Here is a 26,830-nt window from a genome sequence, read left to right as displayed (position 1 = left end):
TCCGACTTACAGAAAAACATAGTTTTATTAAAACATGCAACAGAGGATTAATAAAATGACATGTTTCCTCGTGGGGAAATGGAGGTGACCCAGAAACATAAATTTATGACAGAAAAAGACTTGAGAAAAATGTGTGTAAAACAATTAAGTCAATTGAATTGTATAAAGTCCTTATTTAGGCGGTACATTTAAGCTATATTACAGAAACATGAGGACAAGTTTGAGGTGAGGTCTTCAAAATAGAGAAAGTCACATCAATAACATTCTTTGAGAAGAAAAAAAATGTTTATCAGTCATCAAAATTGATTGTATTTTCAGACAAGACTGCATTTAAGACATGGAAACAAAAATTCCACAAAAGCATTTGTAATCTCATGAATATTAATTTCACCTTTCTTTTTTTTTCTTTTTTTTTGGCAATGCTTACCATCAAACATGTATCTTAATTGAGATTAATTCAGTTCATAATAATTGTGCTACAGAAAAGTCACTTTAATGTGCTCTTTACTCATAAAAAATGTCAATGCTAGAATAATTGAATCTTATAATATGGGTAACATGTCTTAGCACCTTTAAGGGGAGATCATTGCATTTCCTTAAAACCAGAAACCCATTTTCAAACTAATACTGGGTTTTTTTGTCTGCCATAAAAAGGTTTTCACGCACAATTTCACACGCATCTGATAACTTACCAAACAAGTTATAAATTACAGAAATCTGTAACAATGTAACGTTCTCCACTCCACATAAAGGGTCTGAGCAGTTCAACATGATACATCTGATATGTCATTGAAACTTGTGACCGTTCATCTTCAACATTGTCATCACTCATCCATTTCTTTCTCCAGTTGAACATATATTTTGTAAAAAGGATGTTGGTAACCAGACAGTTGAAGTCTTCTATAGACTTCTATAGTAATTTTTTTCCTACTATGGAAGTCAATGGGTGCCATCAACAGTCTGGTTACCAACATTCTTCAAAATATCTTTTGAGTTCAACAGAAGAAAGAAACTCATACAGGTTTGGAACAACTTGAGGCCGAGTAAATGACAACATTTTCATATTTGGGTGAACTGTCCCTTTAAGGATGAGTTTAAAATATTCAGTGGTCTGGCACTTGTGTGGTTCAATAGCTTTAGATAGAAAGCTGGTACCAATTACAAGGCAGAATGAGCTATAATGTGGTAGTTTGGTCAACAGCACCCAATAAACAACGATCAGAGAGGAACGGCTCACATACAACCCGAAAAATGAGTAACAATGTCATTGCTACAATTTCAAAAACAGGTCTGCTGTCAAGAAGGACGGATCCGCAGACCTTTTCCACGTGCATAGCTTATTCTCACGAGGTGGGAAAGTTTGAAGTCATATGCTGTTGATAAAGGGATTTTGTGTTTACTTGATTAGTAAAAGGTGATTTCTAATACAGTTAGAACTTACTTGAATGAGCCCCTAAAGGGACAAGGTGATGAAAAAAAAAATAGATGGGAGGAAAAATCGTATTCAATGTTTTTGCATTCCCCCAGAAACTTTGCGTTTTGAGACAAACGTTTTTCACCCGAGAAACTTTCCTCTCGCAAAACGTTTGCATTTGTGGCAAAAGTATTGTGTTCCCCCAAGAAACTTTGTGTTCGCTAACAAAAGCTTTGAAATGTAGTTTCTTCTCAGTTCATTTTATTTCCATCACCAGTTTTGCATTCGCTCATAGCAAAGTTTCTTTTTTGTTATTTTATTATATTTAAAATATTTTTTTCCCCATCACCATGGTCCTTTAGGGGCTCCGTAAAAACCCACTTATCCGCTTAACTTGCATTCATTAGCGAAGCTGATAAAAAGGCTTATAACTTTGCCGCTGCAAAAAAAAAAATATATATATATATATATATATATTTTTTTTCCTAACAAATGTGTGGAAACTCAAGGATTATGTGCAGCCTTCGCAACCTTCACACCTCAGAGATTTTGTTGAAATATCATAACACAAAACACTACTGGTTAAACAACCGGTAAAAACAAGAATTTTAAATGATACAAAAAAATTAAAACTATTTCTCTACAATTACAACCGTGATATTTTTATGAGAAAAAAAAACAGTACAAAGCCTTCAATGTAAGTTAGCCTCAAACCTTCAGTCAATAAATCATGTCCATTCCATCCATATAACAGGAGTGTTTGTGACTCTGTGCAGGTAAACAACAACAAAAAAAGAAGTAAACTGGATTGAATACAGTTTATACTTGTGAGCAGAATGGGTAGCTCTCTGACGCTCTGGTCCCCTGCGTCCTTTCGCCTCTAGCAAAAAAAGCGTCTTCTTCTACAAAAGGGACAGTCAGTCTCCAAAACTACCACCACTACAGCACGAGGCACCGAGGTTTTCATCTCTCTGCCAAACACAATCCATTCACACTCCGGCACTCACTGCTAGTGAAGATTCTGTTCGAAAATACACATACGCTTGAATATTTCTTTGTCTTCTAAAATACATGACGATTATTTGGGTAAAATATTCTTAAGCAAAGCTGATTTTGGTTCCTACTTAAAATTTCCACTAATAAAAATATGCTACGGCTGGAAAAAATGAATCTCTTTTAAATTTGACAGGGGCACCCAGGTTACCTCTAACACGGAAGTACAACTATAAATATGTTTAATATACTGTACAGTTGACAGTGTGCATTAAGTGGTGTTTAAGAACATGTTGGGTGGAGGGAGGACGTGTGGAGGATAAAGCTGTAGTGTCTCAGATGCGGATCTGGTAGCCGTCACTGAGAGTGCTGAGCTCTGCTGGCTTTCGGTCCAGTGCTGCTGGCCTGCAAATAAATATGTTAATGTTAGTTTCATTTGGGAGATTATTGCTGCATAATGACAAATATGGCAAACCTTTTGGGTAACGGATTAGTTGCTTTAGAGCAGTATCAACCACATCTGTGAAAAAAGAGTTTCTGAACAGTCCAAACTCTGCAACTCTTGAACTAAGTCGACATTGAAAGTTTTTGTCCGCATTTTATGTGGACATCTGAGGACGACTGAAAGGAGGAGACACTGTCTGTTCCGAGACAGAGGAGGCGGGGGGTGAGCCTGTGGACGAGTGAACATCCTGTGCGTTAGAAATAGCCCTGAGTGGAGATAATGCACTTTGACAGGGAGGGGGACTCAGGAAAAGGGCAGGAGCAAAACGGTTGTACCAGTGCTAAATTTAATTTTCCCTGTGGAATTTCCCATTCACTCAACAGATTTGATGTGGAAAGTCTAGAGAGAATCTTACTTTCTGGGCATTTCATATCTTTATTGATTAGGAATAGTATATTATACTGATAATATAGCATATTCACTGCATCTTTTTTGTAAATGCAAGTTACATCAATGTACGTTTCTTTTTTTTTATTTTTAATCAATGTCCGAAACGGATTTTCCAGTGAAAACGACAAGACTTTTTTCTGGAGGCTTATTCCGCCCCTTTCTGATGGACTACAAGCTTTCAGATCTGCGTCCATACTGTTGAAGAGAACCAAGACTTCGCCCTGCATACATTTTTTTGTTAATAATCGGTCTCGATGGAAAATGGAAGAAATGATGTCGCTACTTCCATTTTACTGCAACATTTAAGAAATATTCAAATAATACCTCTCATTATTTACCTTCATGTTGTTGCAAAGCCATACACTGAGATTTCCTCCATAGAACACAAAAGTACACAAAAAATATCTTGCCATACAGTACAACAACAGTTTTACACAATTTTTAGGAAATTTTGGTTTGCTCCGCAACACACAACAAACTTAGCACATGGTTTCAGTAGACTTCATACAGACTTATGTGTATATATACATATATATATATATATATATATATATATATATACATACATATATATACAGTATATATATATATATATGAAGAGTTCAGATGCAAAAGCCTCTAAATGCCATTTGAAATTTTCTTCTAAAATGACCATTTTTATCAAGCTTGTATATTTAAGTTCAGTAATTTCACTTAAATGACAATTAATAGGTAATCTCCATTACCATTTAAGTGAAATTACTGAACTTAAATATACAAGCTTGATAAAAATGATCATTTTAGAAGAAAATTTCAAATGGCACTTAGAGGCTTTTGCATCTGAACTCTTCATATATATACACAGTATGTATATATATATATATATATATATATAGTCCCTAATAGTTACTTGTTACTTATCTAAATGAGTTAAAGAGAAAAGTTTAGAGAAAAACAGTTAATAAGTAAATAATAAATCTGACTAGATTTGTTTTTTGTTTTTTTTTACTTATTTTCCAAATAATATTTCAGATCACAATTTTTTTTTACAATATAAGTTGGGTCTTTGTACAAGAAAATATATATGCCTTTTAAATTTTAGGATGGGGTTAGGATTTGGAAGTCCGTGGCATCTAAAAGACTGAAACACCCCTGTCCTATGGAACAAAATACCCAGAATACAGGTTTGAACAACATGAGGTTGAGTAAATAATGACAGAATATTATTTTTTGTTTGAGCTATCCTTTTAAGAGGTGTATTTATTTGTATAAGAGGTGTTGTAATTGTATAAGATGCTTCCTTTTGAGAGCTTCAGGAACTGTCACATGCTGCAGGTTTTATCACAGCGGCAAAACTTCATAATCATCAACTGCAGAACTGAGGGTGTTCATTGTAGAGCAGAATCATTTCATAACTTCATAATTCTTTCCACTGTAAGTGAATAAAGAAACTCATCTACCAAGAGATGATTGTGCTGTGCAGTTCTTCTGTGTAATTGAGGGTGATGCTGACGTTAAATAGGTGGTGTGTTTCAGCTGCCTGGCACACTAGTGTATGTGTGGGGCTCAGTAATTAACATCTCAGAGCATGTGACAGGAAGGTGCTATTGAGCACAGCAAAAATAGCTGAGATCGGGAAGCAGGGGGACCACAGATCTGCAGTCTAACCTTTGTTATAATTTCATGGCATGTCATCTGAGAGGTGTATTGGATTAGCCAAGTAATTACAGCATTGTAATACACAACAATCAAGAGTTCTTTTTTAGACATGTCAACAGCAGCGATTAAATGCATGCGATTAAACAAAACTCATGGGCTCAAGTTAGAACACAGACGTTGCTGTGGTATTTTTAAATTGCTTAACACAAACATAGCCTTTGCTAGATGAGCATCTGTGACCATCATTATCTTTCATCATTTTAAGACTTTCACTTATTTTACTAAAGTAAAAAACGTTTTGATTCAATTAATTTCATTTATGGTGTCAATCCTAAAAAGGTATATTTATAACCAAATACAACAGAAACACCTAAATCTCCATGACTAAAAAAAATTTAGAGACTTGAATCAGAAAATATTTTTTCTAAATCAGTTCATTCACATGAACCATCTAAGTGAACCGATTCACTTGAATCAACCGAACTTTCCATTACTTCATATGATCATTTTAAATCATACCAGTCAACACTCCCGTTTTTCCCGGGTTTCTCACGTTTTTAGCCCTATCTCCCTGTCCCCTCCCAGTTTGTTATTTCTCCCGGGAAAGTCCCATAATTTGCATGACCCAAATTCCTTTATGAATAATCAGACCAATATGTTTGTATAATGTTGACCGGTTGACAAATCTTGTATTAAATGCATTATATTCACACAATCCACACACCATTTATAATTTCAACCCATTTGTCATCTCAACCTGGCAACCTATACCCCAGTTGCGTGGAAAGCTCAACCCGAAAGCAAACACACATACATTTTGTGTTAAATATGTAAGAGAAACAGTTCTATCAATCTAAAACTTGATCCCGTTATGAAATCTGCTCGGGGGAATCACGCGGAGGATTGCTATTGAAATTACCGAAATCGTGGTATGGTAAATGTGACCGCGCCGTTAGTTCCTCCCCAACACACACAAACTAAAGCACACTGGCTTTAAAGCCCCATTATGTTATTTTTGAAATTTTGCTCTCAGGGTCCCCCTACAGTTGGGAAACAGTATTGTCTTCTACTCCTGTCATAAAATCGATCATGGATATGCATAAACACGTGTGCATTTGTTGACAAGCGATACCACCAAACTCTGCAGAAGGAAGGAGTTCTCACATTTTGGGCAGACTCCAGTGTTTTAGCTCACATTTACAAGCCAGCGTCTTTATAGTACCGTTAGCCTATTGGCTACTGTTTTACATAATGGATATGCTAATTCAATTCAATGTTTGTTGGTAGATAATAACCATGTCGTCAATATTATAATATCAAGCTACCATAGATGAATCTGAAATGTTTGAAAAATCGATTTGCATATTAGCATGAGCTAATATTTTGTTTGTCTAATCGTGTATTATTTAATTGCAAGAATGTAGCCTCTACCAAACTCAGTAATCAGTATACTTTCACGTCTCGAGCTGGCGCAAGCTGCCCGCCCCGGCTCAACGGGGATGCTTGAGTGTGTCAAGCGCCCTCAAAAGAAAGCAATGCAGTCTCCATTGGATGCAGCAAGGTGCGAAGCTACACTAGACTTGTCGCTCAAAAAAAAAAAAAACGCTTGTTGGGCTCTCGCGTCGGAATTTGTGGAAGCGGGGGAAGTGACGTATGCCGTAAAGCAGTCGAATATTGTAGATCTTTTTGTGCTAAGGTTCCTACCCGCTCCCCGAAGTTACAGAGTGCAACATGACATCATGACTTTTGCGTAAACATATACGCCACTTTCGAGTCAGGTGGCGTGTTATCTCTACGCATTTTGAGCTATCCGCGTGTATCCGCATATGTCTACGCCATTAAGGTCCGCGTCATTCCGCGTGTCTGTACACGCAGTCAAATCTCCAGTCATAAATGCCATTTACCCCAGTGACAGTTAAGTTTAGGGATGGGGTTGAGGTAAGTCATATCTTTTTTTTTACCTAGGATGGTAAGGGAACAGTCATAAATGCCATTAACCCCAGTGACGGTTAGGTTTAGGGACGGGGTTGAGGTAAGTCATATATTTATATAACGTTAAGTCAACGGCGTTCATAAACACGCTGAAAGGCGATTATGCGTCTTGATAGCATGCCAAAAATGGAAATAGGAATTGGCGTGTCAAACACACGCTACTTCATGAGATCAGTCTGCAGAGTGCCCGTAAAAGCGATACAGACACTGTCAGACTATAGCAGATCTGTCATTCAACATATTATAAGTCGATGTACCATCACAAGGGTTTTGGAAAAATATTATAAAGGCTGAAAAAACTACAGAGTGCTGCTTTAACATAATCCATTGCACCAGAGGTTACATCATCAGACGCTGAGCTCTGAAACGCTAAAACACAACAGGACCTGCTGAGTATCACTGTATGCTCATATGCAAGGATTATCCATGGGTTCATTTGAGTGTGACATGTCATTGAGGCCCGCATCCACCACAGCTGTTGCATTGGACTCACATCCTATTAGAGTGAGTGCCAACCCAGTGAAATGCCTGAAGGCAGTTGCACTGACAGGGCCTTTAAAACGCCACTTTGCTTAAATAACTAGTCCTAACTCCCTGCTCTACATCTTTTTTTCCACAGCTTAGGGATCCCTTTGTGTCTATGTCTTGCTAAAACAGCCACTTCTTTTTAGAAAGGACGCTTTGCTATCCATCACTGTCACTTTTTATGACTCTGCTCCTAGTAGATACAGAGCACTGCCAATATTGCCCAGGGGCTGAACTAAGAAGGAAAGGAATCTTCTTTCCTCAACACCATAAACAAAAGCAGCCCGAGGTCTCCCTTGTAAGGTGATCAGCAGTGCTAAAAGGGTCCACTCAGCCTGATAAAAGAGTCTCTCTGCTAGTACTTGTGCCGTGCTGCTATTGAGACAATAAAGTCAACTGCCTGGACGAGAGGAACAGGGTCGTGCTTTGGTAACATGAGACCCTGCCAAGCGTGTGATGCTAGAGGAGATTAGCCAACGAATTACCGCCAGCTGTTTCGCAGTGTCGCCATCACAACTCTAATGAGAATGGACTCGGTTAAAGGCATGAACATGAAACATGAGCAGACAATGTGTCGTCTTCAGTAACCTTAGCGACTGCTACAAAAGCTTATGAAGTGTCTACAAATGTCAAGGAGTGTTCACACTGAATGCGATTTGAAGTGGAAAAGTGTCAAAATTACTTATTTTCAAAGAATAGATGGAAATTTGTTGTAAAATATACACTGGGAGGGAGCATGACGAATCATTTCCACACATGAATAAAGATCTTGAGTCTTGACCTGGAACCAGACGACATGTTTCCCAGCTTCAATGTTAAAAGCAGACGATTGGCTTTCCAGCGGAAGGGGTGGGACATGTGCATTACGGGTTACGGGTTTTCCCTATATAGACCATTTCACAAGATGTAAACAACACTGGTCCAGAAACACTTCCTGTTTCAGTTTGTAACTGTTTTTCTTTATTTCACATGTAAAGAAAAAATCTTAAAGATGTTTGTTTAACTTTTTGATTCAGTTTTAAATGTTCTGTTGGTTGTATTTTATCCCAGCTTTTATGTAGTGTTAAAAAACTGAAACAGGAAGTGCTTCTGGACCAGTTTTGTTTACATCTTGCAAAATGGTCTATAGTTGTATTGAGGATTTATTAAGTGGTATGTCTCTATATAAATTGTCTCTGTTTATACTCATTTTCTTGACAGAGACTTCTACCAAGCGCCTTTCACACAAGTGGATGTATCTTCACAACATCAAAGTGTCCATTACTTACGATTTGTCTCTTCTGTGGACATGTTGGCGTCTTTGGGGACTGCTGGCTGATCGGCGGCGCGGTGATAAAGACTTGCCTCGGCTTCGCTCTTTGATTGGAGACTGAGCGCTGGACGACTTGAGGATCTGTAATAAAACCCAGTTGTTTTAAAACGTTCATAGATTTCATATATTTTATGTTCATTTGTTTTTATATATGTGAATAAGCTAATATATTATGCAAGTGAAATTGAAAAGTCAAATTATAAATAGCAGCATGAGGTTATAGGCCTACAGATCATTTATATCTTCATAATATTAGAATTTCAAGGCAATTAGAAAGAAAAAAGGGCTTAAAATCTTCAAGGTGGTAAAAGGCAAGCTGAGAAACTAACAGATGAGGAATACTGTCTATCTATCATCAACCCGACAGGGATCCGGTGCAAGAAAACGACAAATCTACAATCAGTATATTAAACGGGTATGGCTTGAACTTTTTCACACCGCAGGGAGCAAACACTGAATCGATCTCATTGTGTTTTCTCATTAGTGAGTGCAGCACAAATAAACCTAGCGTTATGAAAGACTCCACTTATACGTTCATTAACTTGATGACGTTCATTAACTTCAATATGCTAGTAGACAACAGATGTCCCAATCTCTCAGTCGCTCGGTATGTTGTGCTTTCCCCACATGAGCAGCACAAGCGATGAGAGGTAACTTTACATTGCAATGTTCTCAATTGTTATAGTTGATTTTTAGAGTAAGATTCATAATGAGTGACTCTATCGGCTCCATGCTGATGATGCCAGATGCTGGGTTTTCAGTACATCAAGAAACTCTTTCAAGATGGATTGCCAAGTCAATTTTGATTTCATGTTGTCTATCTATGCACAAGCAATTTCTGCAAACAGACATATATTTCTGTCCTCGACTCAAAATTTTATATATATATATATATGAGAGAGAGAGAGAGAGAGAGAGAGAGAGAAAGAGAAGTATAGGAATATATATACATGCTCTAAGGTGTTCATATAGCTTAAACATTAAAGACTAATTGCAAAAACATTTAGGTTTTAAATAAGGTCACACATTTTTTTTACATCCATAAAAACATCTATTCCTTTCAAACATCCAGAGCGCAATTTCCACCCTCCGCTCACGCCATTCATGGAAACTATGTCACAGCTGACTGCGGTCAAGTCAAGGCCGCATCTGAGAAACTGGGAGCGCATGACCTACTTTTTACTGTCTACATGATAAACATGTCCCATAGTACTCATACAGATGATCTCAAGCTAGTCTGCAACTCCTCAAGAGACATCCGAGGACAAATATGAACTCTGCTGATCCAGTCACAACTCAACCAGGGTAAAACTACCAATACAGGCAAGCGTGATTTTTTTTATGTGGCTCCACCTCCCACAGGAAGTCTGACCTTATTTAGTTGACCAACTGAATTAGCTTGGTTTTTGAGATGGACATTAGCGTTGCGACCGAAATCACGTACTGTCTGATTCGGTAGGCTACTACATTTTAATTTGCAACTGTTAAAAAGGATGCTCTATATATAGTATGAATATGGGTACTTAGTATGAATGAAATTCGGACGTACTACATCCGCCATGTTGTTACTGTTACTTGACCTACCAGCGTCAGTTGCGTCCCCTCCAATGGCCTGATGGGATAGTAAAGTGTCCATCAAGTGCACACTTCTGAATCTTGGTGCAAGTAGTAGGTCATCCAGGGACTTTTCGCCCAATGTTTTTCGAATACTATCTATTTGGACATACTACTATTTTTGCGTACTGTTTTTTGTATACTATATAGTAGGGAAGAATTTAATTTTGGATGCAGTGTAGGTCTTGGTTCCAAAACCTAAGATATGTCATTATGGCAAAATTTAAGGCAGCATAAATATGAATATCAATAGCATATTCAGTATGAATAATATAATTATAGTTACGATATATTGATAAAAAAAAGAAACAAGGGTAGATGGGTAAATCTTAGCCATGTTATTAACTATTAAATAAGTAATTTTAGTAACTAAAACTACTGTTAAGCTAAAAAAAAACATAAAAAAACATTTTTAAAATAAAATAAACATTAACATTTATATAAAATATAACTAAACGCATTTTATTTTAGCTAGTTGCAACGCAACATTTCTCATTTTCTTTTAGTTTAAGCTGAAGTACTAAACTAACTAAAACTAAATAAACTGACAATTTTTTTTATTAAAACTATACATACATATTTAACTATATATATATATATGTAAAAAAGAGAAAAAACAACAACAAAATTACTAAATTGAAACTAAAATTAAAATTAAACACAGAAAAGACACAAATTTAAAATATGAACAAACAATATAATAACAATAACAACATTTTATTGTCTCACCTTCATCCTCATGTCACGGCCGTGTTTCTCCAGCTCTTTGCGCATGTCTTCATGCCCCTGCTTGCAGGCGTTGATCACCAGATAGTTCCACTCAATAGGCTGGAAAACGTGCGGATTATGGGGCACGTACAGGCCGATCTTGATCTTCTTCATGGTGTGCTGGTAGCGGCGGTATGAGTCCTCAAAGTCGAACACCAACTCGCTGAGCGTACGAAAGCTCAAAGATCTGTCCATAAGGTCAGCACGCCGACTCATACCCAGGGTGCCGTAGCGGCCGTTGCAGTAAACGCCCAGCACCACGTGATGGAAGTGGTGTCCGGAGAACTGGGTCTTAAAGCTGATGGGGAACCGCTCCACAGAGGTCAGACCGTTAGTTAGGTAGCTAACGGGAATAGGGTCAAGGATTTTATTAACAGTACAGTTTCGTTAACGTTCATTTGTGATTGGTTTACTCAAGACAGGTTGGATTCATTCAGAATAATTTAACAGCCCAGAAAAAGCAGCTGTTTGAGAATGAGGAGATAATTAAATGCAAAATTAATTTTTTACTGTTAAAATTCAGGAGGATGCCGAAGCGTTTTATGAAAAATAGCAAACACTTTCAACTTAATGTGAACTATTGATTTTTCAAATCTGATTCGTCTTTGTGTTTTGTTAAGTAAGTTTGGCTACGGTCACACTTCCTGAAAATCAATCAATTACTGTAGGTCAATAAAAAGCTACATTGTTGTGAATCAGGCAATGTATTAACAAATCTTTTCATTTAAAACTCACTTAAGATATGTAACAGCTAAAATGTGTGTATATTCTCAGAACCGATACCCTGACTGAAAGCTTAATAGCGTTTATTCTTTTAAAATAAGGTAAAGTGGTGCTTCCAAAGTCAATTTTGTAAATTCTGAGTATAACCATTTGTGCTACAGACAATTATGCGTTTTGTTGAGAAGTGTTGTTACTTTTTTCAGGTGAAATATGAGAAATAAACCTATAGATTTACAAGTAGTTAAATCTAGCCAATCAGAACACTCTAGTAAATGTGTAACAACTCGCTACCACACTGAACACCCTAGAAACTGCATAACAATGCCATAGCAACCACTCTAGCATTGTGGTGAGGTGATGGCCACTTTTGTAACAAGAACACCCTAGCACTGGCCTAGCAACCACTCAGAAATTACTAACAACCACATAACACTTTGAAGGCATTAGAAGTTGCATAGCAACACCCTGGCAACCACTCATAACGCTCTAGCATGTTGGGAAAGACTACTGCATGTAAAAACGCCAACAAGAACACCCTAGAAACCATCAAGAACCTCCTAGCAACTACATAACACCATCTGAAAGCCATTGGAAGCTACATGGGAACGGAACACACCAGCAACCACATACAATACAGATTTTTTTCAAAGCAGCTTTACAGTGATAACAGAAAAATTATTAAATGATCCAAACAGTTAATTTTGGCTGTCCAGCAGCGCTTAAAAGAAAATAGTGTCATTGTTCAGCTGAAGTCATTTCAAGTGTTGATTTCAGTTCCTTTGTAAAGATCAATTGTTAAACTAGTTCATTTCATCTATAAAGCAGTTCTGCAAAAAAAAGGTCGAGTAGTTTGCATCACTGGATTTTACTGTCAGTTGTTTAACATTTCACAAACGAAAGCCAATCATTTCAAGTCAAACAAAAACCTTCTGATTCCATGAAGTTGCAGGGATGCGATTGAAGCTGGTCAGCAGACACTCGGCTAGACTAGCCTTCCCCTCAGGCTTTTCCTTCTCTCTGCCTGATCTCTTCTGTAGTCTTATGTAAGCGATCAGTGCTCACTGCGGCATGGCAGGAGTCACCATGCTGTGAGTCTATTTGCAGGGTTCACACCAGGATTCTTCTGCAACTGGGGACAAAAAAGAGACTACTTTTTGACCTTACTGACATCAATCACATCAGTAAACTGAGTGGGGTTTGTTTTAGGGTATCCTTGAGGTAATTTAAGAACTAGAGTACCAACAAACTGGAAAGAGATTGTCATGATTCCTGTTCTCCTTTCTGATGCTAATTTTGAATTCATGTGGCCTCGACGGTGCTAAAATGAGGAAATTATGCTTTACGACCACTCTTTAAATGAATCATTATCGTCACACTTGTCAGTAAACATTGTGCAGTGTCGTTTTGCTGTTTGGTACGGCACAAGCAGCCTAAAGCACATGCCGCAGATCTGTTGAACCATGTGTGTCTAACAACACAACGCAACGTCCTGGAACTGCTTCCATTTTTGCCATCTGCCTTTCAAAGACAATAACCAGCACAATATGCGTGTAGTCTATATAACACGAGCATATTCATCTATTAATCAAAGGCTCCAGTGCTCCACAAAAAGAAAATCAGCTATCTCAGAATAAAACTACAAAAAAGGTAGTTTTCACAATTACACTCTTTGTTTTGTTTTTACTTGATTTCCATTAAGATATCTAAAAATCCTTTAAAACATGAAATAAAATAAAACAAGATATATTCAAAATGTTACATTTTAATATACTTTTAATTTACTTTTGTTCAAATGTATCTTGTTTCAAGTTTTGTTTTGTTTTTTAGATATTTTGATATGGTTCCAGTTTGATTATTAATATGTACACTCAGAAAAAAAGGTACAAAAGCGGTCACTGGGGCTGTACCTTTTCAAAAGGAACACTTTTGTACCCAAAGGCTGCATATTGGTACCTTAGTGGTACATATTAGCACCTAAACTGTACATATTAGCACCTAAAATGTACATATTAGAACCTAAAATGGACATATTAGCACCTGAAATGTACATATTAGCACCTAAAATGTACATATTAGCTCCTAAAATGTACATATTAACACCTAAAATGTACATATTAGTACCTAAAATGTACATATTAGCTCCTGAAATGTACATATTAACACTTAAAGTGTACATATTAGCACCTGAAATGTACATATTAGCACCTAAAATGTACATATTAGGACCTAAAATGGACATATTAGCTCCTGAAATGTACATATTAACACTGAAAATGTACATATTAGCACCTAAAATGGACAAAAGTTTACCTTTTGAAAAGGTAAAGCCCCAGTGATGGCTTTTGTACCTTTTTTCTGAGTGTACAGCACAAAAAAAAAGTCTAACGAATATTGTGCACTGATGAATCATATAGAAAAAGTCCAGAGACACTGAGAAAGCAGATAAATTAGATTTTGATCTCTTCAAAAGAAGGATTGTTAACTGTAGCTCTTTATTTCTTTGATATATTTTGGTCGATTGAAAATGAACTATAGGGCGGTTCGGTTGAGGTGATAAAGCAATCTGACTCAATGGACCAACAAACTAAGAGGTATCATAATTCATAATGTAAAATGTGTTATATAAAAAGCAGCACTGTCTGATTCTGTGAGTTTGTGTGGTTGAAAACCAAAGAGCGCCTCTTTTTTGTTTTGTAAATGTTTTTCTCGCTGCATTGCAAGAATTCTGTCCAGACGAATCCTTGATCCTTGTACTAATATATCTATTTCTATCTCTATATCTCTATATCTCTCTATCTCTATCTCTCTCTCTCATATATATATATATATATATATGAAGAGTTCAGATGCAAAAGCCTCTAAATGCCATTTGAAATTTTCTTCTTTAATGATGATTTTTATCAAACTTGTATATTTAAGTTCTGTAATTTCACTTAAATAACAATTAATAGGTAATTATCATTGCCATTTAAGTGAAATCACTGAACTTAAATATACAAGCTTGATAAAAATGATCATTCTAGAAGAAAATTTCAAATGGCACTTAGAGGCTTTTGCATCTGAACTCTTCCTTCCTATATATATATATATATATATATATATATATATATATATATATACATAAATGACAGCTACAGATAAAGCTACAATACGCCCGTGGATTGAACTTGTCAATCCATCTTGATGGATGATGCAGAGGTATGTAAACAGGTGAACTCGGACCAATAAGAGGACAGTTTTGCTCACGTGTGGCTTGCATAAACACATTCTGGTACGCTTTGAAATGTTGCCTTGTTAAAGTGATCCAAACCAAGAAGAAAACGTAACAAAATGTCCCTGTTTCGGAACAAAGCAAACGATCTACAGGTCTAAAAAGGCCCTTAAAGAAAATACAGGCTCATTCCATATGTTTTGTTCCACTGCAGCTCTTTTTGAGTTCGTTCTCTGTGAGTGCGAGTGTGCGTGTGTCTTTACACACACTCACAAAACCCCACACCAGTGTTACAATGAGAAGACACTAGAGGATCACATTACCCATCAGCAGGGCCATGTGATCCTCTCAGCAGCAGTGCCGTGAATTTCAACATTCTTATCTGCAAGGCACGCATTCTGAAACCTGCGGGGATTACTTCTGCTATAGGTCCCAAGAACACAGCAAGAAGAATGCACTCGTTTTGTCTTCATTTGAATATCCAGACAGACTTTTGACGACTTTACAAAACAAGACAATGAAACGGCTCTAGTCAATGTTTTCATATCATTATAAAGCAATTCATTTGTTGACTAGATGTCGCACTAATGAAGAACAGCAGTGTGTTTGCTGTCGAGGCTGAGAAGACGCCGACATTTCTAGCTAAACTACGTGACAAAAACGCACACAAGCCCGTCCCAAATGTTTAATGTTACGATTGTTAGCATCGATTTCCATTAGTTTATATCCAGCTGGTTGCTTTTATGCATTCTTTAAGCAGCGAAGTTGCCTTTTTAAAGCTAGTGAGTCACGTTAGAAAACAAACTGATATGGTCATGCAGTCGACAGAAATATAGAAACAAATCAGAAACGCAGTTCTTTTTTTATCGTCACTGTTTTTTGTAGTGCTTAGGGCTGTCACAAAAACAAATGTTATTTTTCAAGACCCCATTTCAGTGAGATTTTATGTGTGGTATTTTTAAAAAAGAATTTGCTTACAGCAACTTTAACTTTACAATAGCCTCAGTGTTCTCAAAAACTATAACACTCTTTGTCCGTTGTGATGTTCGAGTCCTTTGCGACTTTATTAGAACTGCATCAAGAACGCTGTAGATGGGGGTTTTTTTGTACACAAAGATACAAATCTCAAAGTGACGTAAACTGGAACCCTTCATCTTCCCACTCAACTCTACAAATCGGCACGGAGAGAAAGCAGCTATTTGCAACTAATGAGCCATGAAGTGCTTAACTCAAAGTGAAGTCTACACTGAGGCTCCTGTGAAACAGAATGTTTCTCTGCAACATTTCTGGCATTTGCGCGAACAATGACGACATGCACCTTGTGTTAACCTCTGGCCTGGGTCTGTTGAGATAACCGGCATTAACAGTTCCTGAAAGAACACACCCTCCCAATGACACTGAATGGCACAGCTGCATCCACTACATGGACAGGAAGCTGTGCCTGCCTTCAAGGAGAATCTACCACGACTCCTAGTTTCCTAGCAACAGCTGAAAGTTAAAGCTTCGGGCTGAGTTGAGAGGGGGGGGATCATGAAGAAAGACAGTGATGTGAAGCGCATTGCCTTTGACAAAGCGCTGCTTAGTCTTCCATGACAATTTGAGTAATTGAGATATCAAAACAATAATAAAAGTAAGGGAGAAATGGGGCTTTCCCCAGACTAATTAACAGTGTCGTTAAAAGTGCTCAATGGCAATCATTATTTTATGAGTACTAAATTATAGTTTAGGGTAGGGCTGCATTGAAATTTCAACCACTGAAAATATACATTGGCCCGCTCTTCAGCTTTCACCATTATCACTGCGTGGTGTGATGCTCTGCTCAATATTACGCTCCATTTGATTTATCTTGTATTTGAAAATTTCTGTATCATTAAAATTATTGAATTTCATTAAAAAAGCCGTTTTGGTTTTGGGCCAAGTGCATCCATTTTGGTGCAACCCTAGTTTAGGGACTAAAAGACTAAAACATTTTCAGAGGAAAGTGCGACTACAAGCCAGTAGCCACAATGCAAGTGTATTATGAGTGTTAAAGTCGGCATGAAATGAAAATCATCCCTATCCATTCTCTAAAGGCATGTTATTGATCTTATTGTGAATGATTAATCTATGCATGTTTCATTTTTCATTTTTTTCTTGACCTTGTAATTTTTTACCAGAAATAAGGTCAATTAGAGAATGCCTTTTGTCAATCACTGTTATTTTAGTATTAAAACTGTAAACTAAAAGTTATTAATATACTATATTTTATCATTATTAATATTATTTTATTATTCATAATATTAATATATTTTATATTTCTATTTAGCTTTAAATTATTTTTATTTAATTTTTTAGTAATTGTAGTAGTTAAACTGATCTATTTTCTATACATACTGTATGCGTATATTCATATAATTATACACAAAGTATTTGTTAATATTTCTATTATTATTCATATTTTATTATTTATTACTATTATTCATATTTTCATTTTTCTGTTTAGCTTTAATTTATTGGTTTCAGTAACTGTATTTCTAATTTTCATTTAAGTTTTTATTTTTTATATATAATATTTATATTTTATATTTCTTTTTTTTTTTTCAATTAATGAAAGCCATTTTTATGTTGTTTTTTTTTTTGCTAAAATAACCACACTGCTGTCAATAAATATAAAGGATACATTCCAAGAATAACTGCTTCAAGGCATTTGATGGGAAGTGATTCTCGTATCATCTCTCTGGCAGTCTCCATCAACCTGAAAAGAATATATGTAATACAGGGTCAATGATTTCTTATTTAAAATAAATCTAAAAATTGCATTCATGTCTGGATAAAAACTCTGTATTTTGTAAAATATCATGCCAGCACTTTCTAAATGAATATTAAGAGAGTAAAATAAGAAGTAATAGGAAAAGACTAAAAACAGGAAATACAAGGTAGAGAGACATGATGATAAAAATGCCTGAGCGATGGCATCACTTACCCACTCAGAGGTCTGGTTTTCTTAATCTCAAAAAACTGAGTTCCTGTGTGGTTGTATCTGTCATCCGTTAAGGAGCTGTGAACTTTTACTTTCCTGTTTTTTGTCATTGTGACTCATACATCTCAAAATGCACAGCTGCGACCTGTTGAACCCAACATCCTCATTACCTCACAGATCTCAATCTATTTGTAGGAAGAAAATCAGACACAGAGATATTAATCACAAACAATGATGAACATACCATACCATAAGTCTAAGTATCAGTGTGCCAGAAGTATGCAGGCCTAATAGTGGCTAATATCACTCTACATTAAAGAGACTGACATACCAAAAAGGCACTTTGAGTGACTCAAGCCAACTGAATAAATTACACGGTGCGAAAAAGCATAACTGGCACTCCAAAGGAACGAGTACCAATGAATTCATAATGCATCCAGACCAGAAGAAGCAGAGTTTCCCAGAATAAATGGTTTGTGCAGGGAAAAGGATACTGCAGGTTTCTCATGTAGTTCTGGACGGCATGGAGCCAATCAGGCACTGACATTGATGGCTTAAAGTTGGGAACCAATGGCACAGGGTGCTATGAAAACAGAAAGGATTAGCAAATTGCATCAGTCATAGACAAAGCAATCCCAGAATGCACTGTGACAAGCTCTTTTTCTAAAAAGAAATCAATACTTTAATTCAGTGCGGATGCATTAAATTGATCAAAAGCAACAGTATTTTTAGCGGCAGACATTTTTAAGGTTACAAAAGTTTGAATGCAAATAAATGCTGTTCATCATAGAGCCCTGAAAAAAAATATATCATGGTTTCCACAAGAACATTAAGCACCACAACTGTTTTCAACATTGATAATAAGAAGAAATATTTCTTGAATGGAAAACAAATCAACCTAACTGGTTATTTCTGTTACACAGACACTACACTTGGCAGTAAGGGAAGGAGTGTCGAATAAAGAAATGGAGGGTGTCATTTACTTTTATCCAGCTAAAGTAAACTAGTCACAAGGTGACTACCGGATTGCCCTTTCTACTCAGATTCTGATGTCTCTCAATGGCATGAAAAGTCCTTATCAGAAACAGTGTCTCATTGATCAATTGCACACTTTCAATGACACTCCTAACTGCAAAGGGGCAGCGAAGAGAATTAGCAAAGAACAAAGATCGTCCTCTCGCACACTAGCCTCCATTCATAAGGAAACTAAGCAATTAATGAAAGCTATAAAAAAGGCTGTCCTCTATCTGAAACAGGCTCTTTACTGCAACACATTGATATAGAATTAAGCATGTGTTGAAGTACAGCTGAGGTCACAAGAGGAAATGAGAAAGGGAATCATCTCCCGTTTCCTCTTTATCTCTCTCTCCCCCGCGTGAGAGAATGAGAGACTGTAGAAATGTACAGTATTGTCCGTTTGTGCCGACTTTTGAAGCTTTCGAACTAATGCTGGTCTAAATATTGAAACATACATAGCCTATATCTTCTTGTTTACGTTCATTATTATAGTTATGTTATGTGCTTTGAGACATTAGCTAACATAATGCCACCTCTCGTCTTGAGATGCTTTGCAAATGCTGCTATGTGCTTTGCGTTCATGTCTTTTGGAAGAGGCATGGCTTTGGAGACGCTCTCAAGGGAGGGTAGGATCTTATGCTTTCAAAGCTAGCTTGCTATTGCTAGCTAGTCTGAAATTGCCTACCCTACCTTTAAGGAGAGTCTGTTTCGCAATGTCACATTTTGATTGGCACCGTACCTTTTGACACATTATACAAACTTCAAAACGCAGCTCTGGGTAAGCTAAAGGTATGGTGATGAAATATTTTTTTTTTTTCACGTTAGAAGGCTAGCCAATAAATCGTACTTAGTAGACTATTTCATTGTATTGTTATTGCCTGTCACCGATTCCAGTTCAGGTTGTTCTAAAATTATGCATCTGTTACACGCGTTGCAATAAGTGTGTGTTTATCACTCTCAGAAAAAAAGGTACAAAAGCTGTCACTGGGGCTGTACCTTTTCAAAAGGTAAACTTTTGTCCATTTTTGGTGCTAATATGTACATTTTAAGTGTTAATATGTACATTTTAGGTGCTGATATGTACATTTTAGGTGCTAATACTGTATGTCCATTTTAGATCCTAATATGTACATTTTAGGTGCTAATATGTACATTTAGGTAGTAATATGTACATTTTAGGTGCTAATATGTATATTTTAGGTGCTAATAAGTACATTTTAGGTGCTAATATGAACCACTAAGGTACCAATATGCAGCCTTTGGGTAAAAAAGTTTACCTTTTGAAAAGGTACAGCCCCAGTGACAGCTTTTGTACCTTTTTTTCTGAGAGTGTAGTAATGCAGACACAATTAATTACTTTTGGTTATGGTGGTATCATGGTAACTTGTCTGTATTCATAGTGTTTAAATTCATTTTTGACTGTTTATATTAGGTGGTACAACCAGATAGTTCTATGTACTGTAGTTGTACCACCTGACATGGAAAGTGTACCAAACTACACATAGGCCTACTTGAAATTGGCAGTTTTTACCAGTATTTGAGAGAGGTCTACAAACCTTAGTTTGTACTCTGCAACAAGGATCAGTTGGGCTCTCAAATTATGCATTATAATTACTGTTATTCCCTTGTCAATTCACAATGCAAGACCCATGTTTGCAGTTGTGCCACCCTGATACAGAAATTGCTGGACAAAAGGTTTTTTTTTTTTTATCTCAACACTCAACAGCTTTAAAACTACTGATATTTACACAATTTGTTTAAAGGTTTCAAACTTAAATTGATGCCATGGTATTTACTTTTTAATTTTTTTTATTATTAAGACACCATTTTAATTAGTCTGTTCATTTGTTTGGACAGTTGCATCTGAAAAAAAAACATTTTTCAGGTTTAAGATAACAAAACATTACATTATATGAATAATTTAAAAGTATGAAAAATGTATTAAAAATAAATAGGTTAATTAGATTAAAGTGATATATGCCATGAATGTATCAATTTATTTTAAAAGGAAATAATGCACATTGACCCACTCTCAGAAATAAATGTACAAAAGCTGTCACTGGGGTGGTACCCAAATACCTTGAGTCAAAAGTAGGCCTACATAAATGGCACCAAAAGAAATGTTACTAAAACCTTGTCCTAGTGACAGCTTTTGTACCATTTTTCTGAGAGTGCATGGTAGTTTAAAAGGCATTTATTTCATGGATATCTAGGAGTAAAATTTTCAAATATGTTGCCCTAGGCAATTTCCCTTTATGTTTTAGGTAGTAATATTATTCAATGCTCGGCTATCTCTGCTTAGTAAATTTTTGTTTAATAGCTAGCTGTAGTAGTGACAGGTTTGTTCACGGTCTGACAAATGTGTGAATAGGCCACAAATGTTTTCCTAGTTGGGGATACTTTGTTTTATCGCCCCCTCTTGTTACTTTAGACGTCCCCTCTTTGGTACTCAGCTAGCACCGGATCTGGTACTGTGTCTAAAATCTGCACCAATGGATTATGATTATGGATTATGATAGCAGAATAACAATGCTGTTGTTCTGAGTAGAACGTCTCTTGAAAAACAGTCGTGCTTCCTGCAAACACACACCTTCTTTCTCAGCACTTAAATATAGAGGTGTTCAGAAAGGCGAGGTGTGACAAACCTCATAAGAACTTACACCCTCAATAAAATGATTCTGCTTGAAGACTCAAAGGGCTCAACTCAACATAGTACAAACATTTTTACACAAACCCTACAAAATTATCTTTAAAATCAATTGCTAAACTTCCTTTAGTTATGTTTAATTAATAAATCGTACCCTCTGCCAAATGACAGCTGAGTATGCAAGCAAATACTAAGTTTAATTGGACACACACACCTTACGCCAACAACAAATGTTACAACAAACAAAAGGTTTGACATTCATTTTGCTTTCCTAACTATGCAAGACCATCATTGGTTGCATTTTTATTATTCACACTACCATTCAAAATTGGGGTTAGTAATATTATGGTATTTTAAACAAGAAATTAATACTTAAAGTTTTGATCAGTGCCGGCATCAGTTTAATTTGCATTCAGTCTTTAAATTCAGTATCGATTTCCAAAAAGTGTATCTAAATGACACTCTGAATATTGATTCTGACCATTTGAATTCTCAGAGAGAGGTTTCATTTACGTCTACACTCTACTCCACAGGCTCAACTGGGTCTCTTCTACCCCGAAACGAGGTCAGCGGCAATAAATAGGGCACAATCCACACTCACAGGGCCGTTAGCTGACCTCTGCCCACCCGTGGGACTTTACAGAAACTTGAAACTCACTAATCAAGCCACCCAGAACATTTGTCCGTCTAAGAGAACAGATGTGGACTCTTCAGTTGTTACAGAAACAAAGTCATAGCAGAGTACAGATTCAATTAATTTGATAAAACAATTTTCCTTCAAAAACATCTGTGCTGTTTCTATGATGACTCAAAGATTGTTTTGTTTGGCTGTGGTCACAAGAGGTAAAAACGATATAAATACTGTTTGTTTTCTCACAAAAAAACGTTCGTTTCGTGTCTTAGGCCATCAATGTGTACATACATTTACGAGTCATTAAATCATGTTTAATTTGGACTTCTCTGTGCATGCTCTTTGAGGTGGTGACCATAGACCTCCATTATGTGACTGACAGACAAGAAATTTAAAATACTGTGTAAACAAAGACACCTACATCTTGGATGTCCTTGAGGTTAGCTAAAACATATCAAAATTTAATTTCTAAAATGAGCTATCCCTTTAATATTTTGTGCAAGCTGTAATACAAAATAACAGGAATTACTCTATAATAGCATTCCAAATCCAATACCTAATAGCACTCCAGCTATCCAGACCCAGTATTATATCAAAAAACAAAGCCGCAAGATGCAAGAGGTGCTATGAAAAATAATAGGCTCTCTGAATACTCTACTTAGCTTTCAAACATTGTTTAACTGCATCAACATTGACACTGCTGTACCAGTATGTGCTTTGTTTTCATAATAACTGCAGTGTCCTCGGATCCAAGGTTATCACTGGGAGACTCTGAATCTTTATCAATACAGTCATTTATGGGTTCAAACTAAGCTATAGGACATTCCCATGGACTGTCACTCCATTTAATGGACCTAACAGGAATGCCTGGCTCGTGTTGCAGTCGTTCAAGTGACTCCTGATCTGGCTGATCTGACGGATTTCACTCCACGCACCTGTTCAACACTTGCTGGTGGGGAATGTCCCTTAATAAATCACTTTAACATCTGGGGATCCGACTCAACGCTTTTGACCAATCAGGCGCCTATGTTCTGCACGCATCAGCACATATGAGAGTGTAGGAATGCACAATAGCGTTAACTAAAACAAAAGAGAACCTAAACACACATCTTGACTGTCCGTCTGAGCACTGAGGATTAGTCTGTGATTAAGACTCGCTTTATCCCCTCTGAGGTCCTTCATTTGCATGCCCTATGAAGCCTGATCAGCCCTGATTGGTTTATGTTTGGAGGTTAGAGCAACATTGTGATAAAGGGACATGACAGCATCTTTAATCCTAATGAAATTCATACGACGTCACATGGCATCATTCCTCATATCATGTGCATTAACGGAGGAATGTTTCTTCATAGTTGTCATTGGATCAGATTATGACCTGGGACAATGTGGCGCAGTGTTGGAAAACACATGGATGAGTAAATCCGCTCACATGTCTCATAGCCTACACTTCCTCTGCTTGAAAACTGACTCACATGCATGGCGGTTTGTAAGAGGCTAAAACACTATTCCTGTAAATGGCTTCATGTTTGGAAGTTCAATAGTTTTAGCAAAAGATTACTGTTTGCATATACTTACCAAAAGTACAGTAAAAATGTTTTCTGAAAGAATACTCCAATAGTATGCCGCATTTATTTGATCAAGAAATATTTATTATTAACATCAATGTTGAGAACAGCTGTGCGGCATTATATTTTTGTGGAAGTTTTTCAGGACTTTTTGATGAATAGAAAATTCAAAAGAACAGCATTTGCCATTTAGGCTATTTGAAATAGCAATCTTTTGTAACATTGTAAATGCCATTATCTGTCACTTTCACTTATGATCTAGGCCTATTGAATGCTTACTTGATTGATGATTTAAAAATAAAATAAAAACTCACTGACCTCAAACTTAAAATCACGTTTTAAAAAAAGTACTGAGGTAATGAATAACTAAGAAAACTTTATAGTCTATATATCAAGGTTTAAAATGGTTCTATTCTCATGTACTATGTAAGCATACTTCAGATATGTCCAAAAACATGGTAATACCAAGGTGTGAACATTGTCCAGAACATTTATTTTAACTGACATCTGTACACACACACATTATGTTGCTTGCTGTTCCTCAAAATCTAGTAACTTGCCAAAATGCCAACCAAGAAATCATGTTTGGGCATTGCATTAAATTAGTTGCCTCATATCACCTCAGCATTTTGGGGATCATATTTATTAGGTCAGGTGCATACCAAGATCACAGAGATGACCTTCCAAACAAGACAACATTTTAGGGTGTTCTTAGACAGCATTTAAGGAAATCTATATGCTATTCCAAAAATGCTTAGATAGGCAGCTTGCCAGGTTTTGAGACACAGACACTAGTCCACTACTTTCAACTTACTTTTGGGAGGTGTGTTGCATTTCGTATTCTATCCACCATCTCATGTCCATCAGGATGAACTTTAGTGACGTGCGACCACATTCTCTCCCAGGTGACATTATCTATGGGAAAGCCCGTCCTGTTGACGAAAAACGGGACCCCGCCGTCTTTCTCGTCTTCCTCACCGGATGACCGACCGGTGTTGTTTGCGGCAGTGGACGAGGAGGATTCCGCAGCGGGACCCGAAGTGTGACAGTAGGTACTGGTGCTTTTGGACCGACCGTGTCTGCTAATCTTGGCAGTTGAGCCGCCGCCGGTGGCGTTTGGTCCAGTCATTGTTCAGAAGTCTTCCGAGGGGGAGTTTCCCCTTGTTGTTCCCCAGATCAGTTATGATTATCCAGCATTCATGCACAAAGACATGTTGCGTCTCGAGCTTGCATATTAATGTGGCAAAACCACACAGTACTCATCAAGTATGACAATGCAGGTGGTTTAAAATATACTCAGATACAGAACAAATGGTCAATGATACCATTTCTGTATCAAACTATGGGTGAATGTCAATGTAGGATAGATTAAAATCATAAATAGTCATATATTCCCAGTAAGCCGCATGCTGTAGTAGTTGTTGGCGGTCAGCTCAGAGTGCCATAGAAACTACTTCATCCTTTCGCTCAAAAACACTGAGTCCTGCGGAAGGGGTCGCTGTCTGAATAATCCACGGTAGAATAAATCATCCATCTGATTGTAAAGTATTAATGAATGATTTGTTTTTCTATGTAGGCGTGTAACCGCTTTCACTCACGGTCTCAACAAATGGTCACTCACTCTAGCGTTTTTTGATACTGTTATTGTATCGCCATAAACAACAGCCAATCAAGTTCTGGCGGCTTTTTTATTGGATGAAGCAACAAAGCGAGGCGGGTTCAATTCCATATAAGGGAAATAGATCAGCGAGGGATTGGCCACAATGGCGGAAATAGGCGTGAACCTTCGTTGTGTTTCCAGCAGGGTTTTTTTGGTGAGCTTTTAAAAGCTGCATTTAAAGTGATAGTGCATGTCAAACCCATAGACTGTAAAAAAAGGTCAAACCATTTTAGCCAATTATAACATTTTCAAACATTTAAAATTTATATTAAGGGTACTAAGCCTTTAACTGTCGCTATTTTTTGCATCAAATGAAATAATTATTGCACTTTTCATTATTTATGTTAACAAACTGCCCTCAATGCATTAAAGTATAAAGCACTGTTGTCGTTTTTATTAATATTTTAAATTAGTTTTATTTTATTTTTTTTTAGATTTTCATATTTTCCATTCTCATCTTAGTTTTGGTTAAAGTGTGAGTAATTTTAGTAAAGTGTTTTTTTTTTTTTTAAAAAAAATGTTTTTTATTAGTCCTAATTTTTATTTCGGATTTTTTAGTTATTTTAGTAGGCAATATCAAGTTAAATGAAAATAAGAAATGTTTCCTTGGCAACTAGCTGAAATAAAATTATCTTTTAATTGTATAATTTATTTTATTAAAATAACAAAAAGAACTCGTTCAAAACTTCGAGTCATTTGGTTCATTCAACGAACGAATTGACTCGGAAAAAGATTAGTTAATTTTCATGATATATAATTATATAATTTTCAAGATTGTCTTTTTTTGGTAAAATTAGAAATTGTGCAGAAGATATCCCTACCATGTCATTTAAAAAGAAAAAAAATTGCATCTGCTCTCATTTCAGTGTTAAGTTCAAACGTCTACATACTAGTTCTAAACTTTGCCAAATGATTTTGTGTCTCCGTGCTGTTAATCAAGGAAAGCACATAAAGGGATAGTTCATTCACTTGTAGTATTTTTTCAACGTGGCCCATCAACTGTTTGGTTAACGACAAAATACATTATTTTGAGTTCAGCAGAAAAACATACATTCATGCAGGTTTGAAACACTTTGAGAGTGAGTAAATTGTGCCAGAATTGTCATTTTAAAGTGAACTATTCATTTAAGGTTAAAAAACCACAGTCTATGGTTAAAAAAACGCATTGATGAACGAAAAAAGTCCTGTATGATCACTAGAGGGCGCTAGAGGACTAAATTAAACATTTCTAGAGAAAAACAGCTTAGAGAAAGAGATTAAAAACAC

General features: G+C 36.5%; 1 protein-coding gene across 1 annotated transcript; it reads right to left on the bottom strand.

Annotated features, from left to right (window-relative positions):
- Positions 1-25,541, bottom strand: vash2 (vasohibin 2). The gene is made up of 7 exons (XM_039692678.2): positions 24,719-25,541; positions 18,539-18,627; positions 18,048-18,104; positions 17,745-17,819; positions 11,113-11,494; positions 8,726-8,850; positions 1-2,812 (listed from the first exon to the last, which is right to left on the bottom strand). The coding sequence occupies exons 1-7, from the start codon at positions 25,031-25,033 to the stop codon at positions 2,743-2,745; spliced, it is 1,113 nt and encodes a 370-aa protein (XP_039548612.2). The 5' UTR covers positions 25,034-25,541; the 3' UTR covers positions 1-2,742.
- Between the last annotated feature and the right edge of the window lie 1,289 nt (positions 25,542-26,830).

The sequence above is a fragment of the Pimephales promelas genome, chromosome 13 (assembly GCF_988280905.1).
Source record: "Pimephales promelas chromosome 13, fPimPro1.hap1.1, whole genome shotgun sequence".
NCBI classification, from domain to species: Eukaryota; Metazoa; Chordata; class Actinopteri; order Cypriniformes; family Leuciscidae; genus Pimephales; species Pimephales promelas.
Note: the sequence above shows the minus strand (reverse complement) of the source record. Positions and strands in the feature narration are given on the sequence as shown.